We start from the raw sequence: 10,412 nt of genomic DNA, 5'->3' as shown, positions 1-10,412 counted from the left end.
CAGCCTCATGGGCAAAGCTTTCAGACAGCTGCCTTACCACTCTGCGCCACAAGAGGCTCATTGCCACTGTGGGTTAGTAGGTGAATTTCCTCCAGGATAAGCTAGAATCAAAGATTTGTGTGTGTATGGGGGGGATCACCGGGGATCTTGGGATCACTGAGTGGGTGGGTAGTTGTGAGTTCCTGCATAGTGCATGGGGTCAGACTAGATGGCGCTGGAGGCCCCTTCCAACTCTACAATTCTACGACCACTGGTCTGCCGCAGCAAGGTTCTCTTGATGTGTTTATTGACAGAAGTCAGCCATTGGACTACAGTCTTCAGCTAATGTCGCAGTTTCAAAACCCGCAGGCAACGAATTCCTATGGGCAGGCTTTCTGCTGACGTAAAAAAGGTTCTTATTTATCAGTCGGAACATTCTGTACAGATAAAGACAAGCCGCTGGGAGGTCTTCCAGAGAGGCAACCCAATAAATACAGGCTGCCAGCGACGTCTCGAGGCAGAGGGAGTTCTAGCCGCTCAGGGCCGTTCGCTGGTTAAGAGCCGTCGTTTTTCTTCCAGCAAGTCACGGTACCGTCTTTGAGCGGCCTCTATTTCACTTTGCATCGAGGCGATTTCTGCAGCCAAGCGGATCCCTGGGGGAGACAGATAGGTGGGTTGGATTCAGTGTTGCATTAGGAAACCACTCAGGTCCCCTCACACGAGGGCAGGGTTGGCCAAACCGGGGATCTCCAGAATTATAGAATCATAGAGTTGGAAGGGGCCAGACAGGCCATGTAGTCCCTCCCCTTGCTCAATGCAGGATCAGCCTCAAGCATCCAGGAGAAGTCTCTGTCCAGCCACTGCTTAGAATCATAGAACCATAGAGTTGGAAGGGGCCAGATAGGCCATCCAGTCCCACCCCCTGCTCAATGCAGGATCAGCCTCAAGCATCCAGGAGAAGTCTCTGTCCAGCCTCTGCTTAGAATCATAGAATCATAGAGTTTCTAGGCCATCTAGTCCAACCCCCTGCTCAATGCAGGATCAGCCCAACGCATCCTAAAGCATCCAAGAAAAGTGTGTATCCAACCTTTGCTTGAAGACTGCCAGTGAGGGGGAGCTCACCACCTCCTTAGGCAGCCTATTCCACTGCTGAACTACTCTGACTGTGAACATTTTTTCCTGATATCTAGCCTATATCGTTGTAGTTTAAACCCATTACTGCGTGTCCTCTCCTCTGCAGCCAACGGAAACAGCATCCTGCCCTCCTCCAAGGGACAACCTTTCAAATGCTTGAAAGAGGGCTATCATGTCCCCTCTCAACCTCCTTCTCTCCAAGGATTCAAAATGGAATTCCACAGGCACATAAAGTCAAATCAAATATTCATTTATTTTTCTATTATTTTTCAATTCTCATTTGAACGCAATCAGAACGGGTTCGTGAATTACCCAATTCCCCGTTCTCCCTGTCTTCTTCAGGGATTCTGAGACTTCCAATGTTTCCAAGTTGTAGTGTATCGGTTATCACCTTGGCTCCAAGCTCATCAAATTCTGGAACCGTAGTCATAGTAAGGACTCTAGAATTTGATGAACTTAGAGCCAAGTTGATAACCGATTCACAACTTGAAAATTTGGGAGGAATTGACGGCTCTATTGGGACATGGACTACACTTCCCCTGAGCCCCTGCACCTATCTGGCAACACATTCTATATTATTATATGCTCCCTGCGTGTTACTGTGTCATATTTCTGCTGGGGTGGGGTTTATGGGGGAGAGCGGGGAGGAGAAAAGGTGAGACTGGATGGGGCGGTGACCGATTCTCACCTTCCTGGAAGGTCTTTTGCGCCTGTCGCAGGCTCTGGGGCACAAGGATACCAAACCAAGTTAGAGGATCTTGCTTCCCTGGGTTTTCGGCAGGCGGAGAGATTTCTTCCTGCGGTTGGACCGGAGCCTCTGTTTTCCCTGCACCTTTTCGCCGTCGTAAAACTGAAATATTAAAAGGATACTTTGGAGGACAGGCAGCTCGGAGAAGAGAAATGCAGCCCTCCCACATGAACCCCTGAGCCAAGAAGCAGATTTTCCCCAGAAGGTTCAAGGAAGCCTGGTGGGATGAGCTCCCGGAAGAGCTAAGGGCCCTGCCAGAGTTATCAGCTTTCCACAGGGCCTGTAAGACAGAGCTCTTCCGCCAGGCGTATGGTTGAGGCTAGGCTGAGGTCCTGGAATTAGCATCAGGGGATCCCCTAGAGCCGGTGAGATCAGAACCCCTGCTCCTAAGGAAAGATCTCCGGACTGCTAGCTGGACGGGGGGGGAGGAGATGGGGGTTAACTCCAACGAATAGCCATCTTTTAATGTGTTTTAATGTCTTGGGGATTTTAAGGGTTCTGTGTCTTTAATTATTTTATTGTAAACCGCTGCGAGTCTTTCACAGTGGCGGTGTATAAATCAGAGAATAAATAAATCATAAATAAAAGCGTGCTCCGACGTATCGGAGACTTCTGACTGCGGAGCTTGGTCATAGTCAAATTTCTCAGTGGCCAGTTTTACATCTTTAATTTAATATGCCAGGGGAAAAAAAGATACAGAAAGCATAGTGCATTCCTTAGTAACAGAATGACTTACTAGGTGTCAGTAAAAATATTAAATTTTAGTCAGTTATTAAATTTCTCGTTACCGTTAATTAAATGCTTATTTCAAAGAGGAAAAAGGAAGTTACTAAACGCCTACTACAAAGCTCATATCACTTTGGTTCTTTCTTGCGTTTTCGTTCTTTATTTGCTTACATTTCTTTTGGGAACCCAAAAGATGCGGATACCAGCATATGAAATCCCTAGGGTAGCAGAATGAAAAAGATTGATTTTGTATGCCTGTTATTACTGCTTCAGTTGCTGAGGCCCGGAATGAGAATTTTTATTCTGCTACAATTCACAGTTCTGACACTGAATGGGGTAAAGCTGATTTCTGTTGCTTATATTTTTCCTTGCCACGATCCAAGAAATCCTCCACTTTTAATATCTGCTCAGCAGGGAGTTGCGAGGTTCATTACATCTAATTTTCAACATGGCCCGCGATGCAGATCGTTAAACCAACAGTTTAGGGCTATGTACAGATACAGGAGATTTTTCTACAAATCTGAGAGAGGAGAAGAGGAGTTGGTTCTTATATGCCGCTTTTCTCTACCCGAAAGAGTCTCAGAGCGGCTTACATTCCCCTTCCTTTTCCTCTCCCCACAACAGACACCCTGTGAGGTGGGTGAGGCTGAGAAAGCCCTGATATTACTGAAGAAGAAGAAGAGTTGGTTCTTACATGCCGCTTTTCTCTACCCGAAGGAGTCTCAAAGCGGCTTACAGTCGCCTTCCCTTTCCTCTCCCCACAACAGACAGGTTTGCACAAAAATTTGAATGGGGTTGGGAGAAGACAGTAAATCTGGACATTTTTGGAAACATTTACAATACAGGGTGTAAAGCCAAAATCTTGCAGGGCTACATCACGGGCTCTCGGCTGCCATTTTTATGGTTGCTTAGCAACCTGATAAAGAGGTAAAGGCAGGGGCGAAGGGAGGTGAGCAAGTCAGCAAGGGAGAGCTAATGGGCAAGCAAGTCAGCAATGGGAGACACAGCAAATGACCAGGAGGAGGCAGGGTGCTGTGGGCTGGGCTCTGCAGCATACTCGGTAGGGCTCCCTCAAGTCCTGACCTTGATGTCTTCATCCTTCCAAACAGTCTTAAAACCTTTAGGTGTGCTCATTCACCTTGGTCACCGGGGCCGATGTCTTCAACGGGTGCTGCATTTTCAGCCCTGGGCTCTGAAGCATCTGCAGCTTCCGAGACCACATGGAACTCCATCTGACCCTCTTTATTCTTTCTAGGTTGAGCAGAAAAACAGAAAGATGAGACGCCAAGCATTCCCTCGAGCAGCAATTCGTCCTTGGGCAGGGATCCCAGTATTTTAGTGCTACAGAGCAGACAAAGGGGTACAATTCCATGGCCATTTTCGAGGTCACTCTGACATTAAGCACTTACTGAATCCGAAACATCAGCAGAACTGTCCCTATGAAGAACTACCCCCATCTGAGCCAAGACTGAAGTCAATAGGGCTTGGAACAGCACAATAATTCAGTTTGCCAAGTTTGCCGTAAAACCGCGACATTGGGAAGGAGGACAATTTGACGTTTTAAGCTTTATTTTTAAGATCTGTCTTAATTGCATTATGCCTAATGACCATACTTTTTGCTCTGATGACTTTTGCTTGTTATAACGTGGTCTGAACGGCTGTAATACGACGAGCTCCAACATAAATTGTACACTGGGAGCCTCTGAGCTGAGGGCTCTAAACTTTCTGACTCAACAAGACTCTATGTTCTTGTGGACACGATGCATGAGAGAATTGAGAAGGTACCTAGATTCCTACGCAGTGTTCAGTCTGCTCACTGGAGTTATAGTTATGGGATTAGCTGATTTTTTTACCACTGCATGTTCTACCGCGATACGTCTTGTCAACTAGACTCTCTTTCTGTTTCATGTCAATAAAGATCTCATGCATGGACGTATGACTGTAAGAATGAATGTTGACTTTTGGTGTAACTCTTGTGTCGGGTGGGTCTGGAATGGGTCCCGTTCCAGTCCAGATGTCTCCAGTGGTAGCAAAAACAAGAAAAAAGATCCACGTGACGCATTTTACTGCTGCTGGGGAGCAGTGTCGCGTTCTATCTGACTCATGACAACCTACAGAGAGATATTCACGGGTAGCTTTGCCCCTGCCTGCCTCTGCGTTGCACCCCGGGTCTTCCTTGGAGGACCATCCCAATACTGACCACGGCCAACCTTGCTTAGCTTCTGAGATCTGATGAGCTATCCAGCTCAAGGCAATGTCTGTGGATAAGCCATCTCAAGTCGTCCCATGACAACAGAGTCAGCTAAACCAGGGGTCATCAACCCCTGGTCCGCGGCCCGCTACCGGGCCGTAAAGGCCTCAGTAACGGGCCGCCACGCCTGCCTCTCCCCCCCACAGCGAAAAGCTAACCAGGCCGCTTCGCTCACGGCCAGGCTAGCTGCTGCGAGAGGGGGGGAAGAGGTAGGCGCAGCCGCTGGCGGACACAAACGTGCATGCGCGGAGCTGCTGCGCATGCGCGTTAGCGCCCTCTGGTGGTGAAAACGCGCATGCGCGGCATGTCCGTGAATGTGCGTTTTCACCACCAGGGGGCACTGCCGCGCATGCGCGGCGCTCGGGACGCCAGCTTTTCCCCACCCCCAGAGGCGGTCCTCAAACCTATAAAGGTTGGGGACCGCTAAGCTAAACTATCAAGCCTGCCTCATTTATAGGGCCAATTCATTACAGGGGGAGCCCTACTGTTGCCGAAAGGACGCAAGAGGAAATGTCCTGTCCCTGCAATAGAAGTTCAGTGGAGAAAAGTACCATCAAACCACAGCTGATCCATGGAGACCCCATGGAGATTTCAAGACAAGAGACGTTCAGAGGTGGTTTGCCACTGCTTGCCTCGATGGTCTCCTGTCCCAATATCGACCAGGGCCGACCCTGCTTAGCTTCCGAGATCTAAGAAGATGGGGTTAGCCTGAGTTGCCTGGGTCAAGGGCAATGCTTTTCATTTGGACCAGCCAAATTGACACATGACATTGTGTGAGCTCACCAGAACTCTTTGTCAAGCTGCATGTTACAGAAGTAAATAAAAGAAAAAGATAAAGCGTAGAAATCAGTTAATGCAGGCCATGGTGACCTGGCCTCGGATGCAACTAGCTTAGTGCTGGCCTGACGCCGTTTTCAGCATGGGCTCCGGGCGGCTGAATTCAGACCTTGTCGTACAATCGCTGTTGCTTCCCAGAACTACAGAAACCACCTCTTTCTTGTGTGCCCAGGGAAATGCCGGACACCACTTTGGGATGGCAAAGTTGAACTTCTTCCAGGCCAGTCTGGCCACAGATTAATAACTTGGGAATGGAATTGGGGTCCCTCTGAGTGGGCAGGTGGTTATGAATCTTCTGCATATTGCAAGAGGTTGGACTAAATGACCCTGGAGGTCCCTTCCGACTCTAGGATTCTCTGATTCATCCAAAATTGTCCCAAACAGCAAATGAGGAACTGGTTACCACAAATAACCCAGCATAACTCAGGCTAGCGTGTTCTTGTTGGCTCTTGGACGCTAAGCAGGTTTGGACCTGGTAGTATTTGGATGGGAGACCTCCAAGGAACACCACGGGCAGGCAGGCACAGGCAATCACCTCTGAATGTCCTTGCCTTGGAAACCCCCCAGGGGGTGCTGTGAGTCAGCTGTGACTTGACAGCAAAGAACAAAACAAGAAACATAATCCAGCGGAAAACGGAAATAACTCAGATCCTAGCCAGCGAATATATCTATTGCTTTTTAAAAACCCACTTTTCTTAAGAACTCAGATCAGTGTATATGGTTCTCCACCTTATGCCCTTTCCACCGCAGGGCATTGTGGGTAGGGCTTTAGAGCATGCCCGGTGAGGTTCCTCCGGGTCCTGACCTTTATTTCTTAATTCTTCCCACCAGAAAGTCTTAAAACCTTGATTCAAGTCAAAGCCAAGTATTGAGATTCAGGCTTCGATCCTGCCTCCGTCCCCCGCTGCTCTCACCTCGTGTTCACTTGCACCAGGGGGGTCATCTGGTGGCCGTACTGCAGAGCAGAGACTGATTTGTTCCCCATGGCATAGCGGGACTTGGAGAGGGAGAACCAGCCCTGAGGATGAAGAGACAGAGGAGGTTAGAGGTGAGGCTGTCCTGCGCTGGCTACCTACGAATTGCAGCCTGCAAGAATTCTCCCAAATCGTTGAGAGGAAAGGAAGTGTCACAAAGACGCCTAAAACAACATGTCTCAGTTGATTACTTTTGACGTTCACAACTGGGGATGCATCTGTCCAATTGTCTCCGATCTTCACACTATCATTCTCTTCCCTGCGTTTCCCCCCAGAGCTGAACTCAAAGGACAACCTTATAAACGTAGCTTGTTATTCTTGTATCAGCCTTGAATCTGTTTGCTGGCAGGGGCTCATGGGAATTGTAGTCCATGGACATCTGGAGGACCACAGGTTGACTACCCCTGTGTTAAAACATCTTCCTCATGCTGCATACTAATTTATGGCTTGCCCTCTGCCCATACGTGTGGACGGGTAAATTCCCGTATCTGAGGATATGTCCGTACCAGGGTCTTCGTAGTCCTGGCCCCTACCTGGTGGAATGATCTCCCAGAACCAGAGTTGAGGGCCCTGTTACCACAGTTCTGCAGGGTCTGCAAGATGGAGCTCTTCCGCCAAGCGTTTGGTTGAGGCCGGGACAAGGAAGATCTGGATGGCCCCTCCTCCAAATGTTTTAAACATTAAACAACTAAATAATTTAACACCTTGCACCTACTTTGATGCTTAAAGCCAGGTTAAATTTGGTGGAGCCTAACAGGGTTACCGGGGAAAGGGTGGGTTTTTATTGATTGCGTTTTGTGGTTTTATTATCTTGTTATCTTGCCGCAAGCCGGCTGGCCGGAGAGTAGAGGTCAATAAGTCTAATCTGTTCCACCGAATATATTTCTGGTAAGGGCTTGGAGGAGGAGCTGGTCCTCAGCACTTAACACCCACTCAGGGCAGCTCTCCCACCCCTGAGTGCCTCCTCCTCCAACCAGCTTGCCTGTCTGTCCAGCAGCCAGCCAATCGCCTTCCATCCCCCACCCTTGACCAACCCCTCCTCCTTCCACTTCCCTTTGAGGCTCGGAGGCTGCAGATCCCTGCTGCGTGAGAGCTGCCCCTGCCGGTGTGTTCCCTAACAGTTGCCTGCAGCCTTTCCAAGTCCTGGGGGCAGGCCATCTGCAGAGTTTTTCCACTCCACTCCCCTAATCTAGTGCCTGTTGCATTCCTGAATTCAATGGGCTTGGCCCCTAGTGATAAACATAAACAAATACCAAAGTTTACACCTTGAATGAAGACTTGTTGGTCTTCAAGGTGCCCCTGGACTCAAAGCTGTGATCTGCCACTTCAGGCCCCACCAGAATCCAAAGTCTGTTTCTGCACCCGATCTCCATAAGCAGCGGTGGACAACGTATGTGTCTCGGTGAAAACAAGACGACCCCCACAGGTTGCAGGCCCAGACTCTTCCGGAAGCAGCCCTGAACCAAGGTCTCACCTGTTCCACCAAGCGGTTAAAAGATTCCCTCTTGGTCTGGAGCGACTCCAGAACATCGAAAAGGTGAAGAATGGTTTGGTCCAGCTCCTTGCATACTTCACTGGGTCCCCTGTCCTCTGCCGGAGCCATCTGGAATGAAACCAAAAGATGTGTAACTCCATTTAAGGATGGAAGAAGAGCCACACGGAACCAGACCAAAGGCCTGTCAAGATCAATATTTTGTTCACCCGAATCCCAGTTGCCCACATCCGTTCCCCCTGCCCTGTGGAAGAGGTGAAAGGTAATTAAAAAACAAAACACCTAACCCACAATGTTAGCCTATTCTGCCATCTGTCAGTTCTCCATGCCAACTAAAGTTGGGTCATGAGGTCCCATTTTAAGTTACTTTACAAAAGGTTACAGAAGATGAAGGAAATGGGTCAAGAACAAAGAGCAGCCATCTCAGCTGCTTGGCAGCCTCAAACTGATGCCAGGAAGAAAGAGAGTATTGTTTGCCCTTATACTTTATCCTTCAGCATAAATAGAGGAAATGTGTTAAGTGTCATGTCATTACTACCAAGGATGCCAACCTCCAGGGAGGGCCTGGAGAGCTCTCAGAATTACAGTTTATTTCCAAACAGAGATCAATCCCGCTGGAGAAATCGGCTGCTTTGGGGGGTGGATTCCGTGGCATTAGACATTGCTGAGGTCTCCCTCTCCTGAAATCCTGCTGTTCCTGGCAGGATATCCCAAATCTCTAGGAATTTCCCAGCCTGAAGTTGGGAGTCCTGCCTAGGTGGTTGATCCTGGTCAGTGATAAGAACACTAATTCATACAACACATAATTAACTTCTGAAAATCACAACCACAAGATGTGATAGTTCCAGAATGGTGTAGTGGTTAAGGGCAGCAGTTTCTCATCTGGTGAGTTGGGTTTAATTCCCCGCTATTCCACATGCATCCAGCTGTGACCTTGGGCTCATCACAGTCCTGATAGAACTGTTCTCACACAGCAGTCTCTCTCAGCCCCACTGACCTCACAGGGTGCCTGTTCTGGGGAGAGGAAGGATTTGAGACTCCTTTGGGGAGTGAAAAGCGGGGTAGAGAAAACCAGCTTTTCTTCTTCCCTGTATCTTAAGATAGTTTTAAAACAAAAACTGCACAAACTAATGACGGATAGACCAACAGCCATTAGCTATGATAACCAAACAGAACCTCCAAAGTCAATAGGACCATGCCTTGAAACGTTTTTCCCCCTCCCTCCCTGCTTTTAACATCTAGACCAGGGGTAGTCAAACTGCGGCCCTCCAGATGTCTATGGACTACAATTCCCAGGAGCCCCTGCCAGCATTCGCCAGCGAATGCTGGCAGGGGCTCTTGGGAATTGTAGTCCATGGACATCTGGAGGGCCGCAGTTTGACTACCCCTGATCTAGACAAAAGCAAAACTTTGCAGAGCTTGCAAGCTTGCAGAGGACACTGTACCAAACAAGGCCTAACCACGCTTAGCTTCTAAAAATCCAGATCTAATCAGTTTTGCTTGGCACCACAAATCAGAACATACTGCATAGCATTTAATTTTTGCAGAGCAACCAACAGCACTAGTTGCTCTTTCTCCTCTCCCTCTTTGTTTCAAATAAGAGCTTTGATGAAACCTAACATTCTTTTCTTTTAAAAGTTGCTCCTAGAGGATGTTTATATAACAAGGCTGGGAAATTCCAGGAAATTTAAGGATGGCGTTTGGAGAGGGCCGGGACCTCAGTGGGGTCCAATGCCACAGAGCCCATCCACCGGACCACCCATTTCTTCAGGGGAACAGTCCTCTCTAGTCTAGAAATGCGCTGTAATTCCAAGGGGATCCCCAGGTCCCGCCTGGAAGTTGGCATCCCCATTTTACACCTTTGGGACCATCTTTCCAGTGACCTCCCCTGTGCTTCTTACCCTCTCCGGAGACCGCAGGCGCGAGAAGAGACCGCAAAGAAAGAACACCGCGACCCTGAACTGCCCTGCGCTTGAAAAGACGCCTGCCCTCCTACCGCCCTCTGTCCCTTTGCTTCCTCCTGGCCTCACTTTCCCCGCCCCCTTAGCCATTGCTCCCGCCTTTCCCCCCGCAACCACCAATCGAACGGCCACAGTTATCCTTTTTGACCAATCCTCTTTGAACGGAGGCCGAGGGACCCGGAAACCGGTGGGTTTCAGCGCGAGAGGGAGGGAGCCATTTTGGTTAAGGGCAAGGCTCCCCGTGGAATCTGCCACAGGGCGGGCAGAACAAAAGAAGGCGGCGTGCAATGAAACGGACGATGGTTTTATT

At 49.0% G+C, this 10,412-nt stretch overlaps 1 protein-coding gene across 1 annotated transcript; it reads right to left on the bottom strand.

Moving 5' to 3' along the window:
• Window positions 1-269: 269 nt before the first annotated feature.
• Window positions 270-10,207, bottom strand: VMA22 (vacuolar ATPase assembly factor VMA22). The gene is made up of 6 exons (XM_077329384.1): window positions 10,043-10,207; window positions 8,124-8,252; window positions 6,590-6,693; window positions 3,726-3,838; window positions 1,802-1,963; window positions 270-632 (listed from the first exon to the last, which is right to left on the bottom strand). The coding sequence occupies exons 1-6, from the start codon at window positions 10,190-10,192 to the stop codon at window positions 517-519; spliced, it is 774 nt and encodes a 257-aa protein (XP_077185499.1). The 5' UTR covers window positions 10,193-10,207; the 3' UTR covers window positions 270-516.
• Between the last annotated feature and the right edge of the window lie 205 nt (window positions 10,208-10,412).

This window comes from Paroedura picta, chromosome 3 (assembly GCF_049243985.1).
Source record: "Paroedura picta isolate Pp20150507F chromosome 3, Ppicta_v3.0, whole genome shotgun sequence".
Classification (NCBI taxonomy): Eukaryota; Metazoa; Chordata; class Lepidosauria; order Squamata; family Gekkonidae; genus Paroedura; species Paroedura picta.
The sequence above is the reverse complement of the archived record's forward strand: the minus strand, read 5'-3'. Positions and strand labels throughout refer to the sequence as shown.

Coding starts and splice junctions, on each gene's coding strand:
- VMA22 (XM_077329384.1), bottom strand. CDS start 10,192: ATGGCTAAGGGGGCGGGGAAAGTGAGGCCAGGAGGAAGCAAAGGGACA. Junction 8,253..10,042: donor GCCTGCGGTCTCCGGAGAGG/GTAAGAAGCACA, acceptor GTTTCATTCCAG/ATGGCTCCGGCAGAGGACAG. Junction 3,839..6,589: donor CTGGTGCAAGTGAACACGAG/GTGAGAGCAGCG, acceptor TGCTCAACCTAG/AAAGAATAAAGAGGGTCAGA.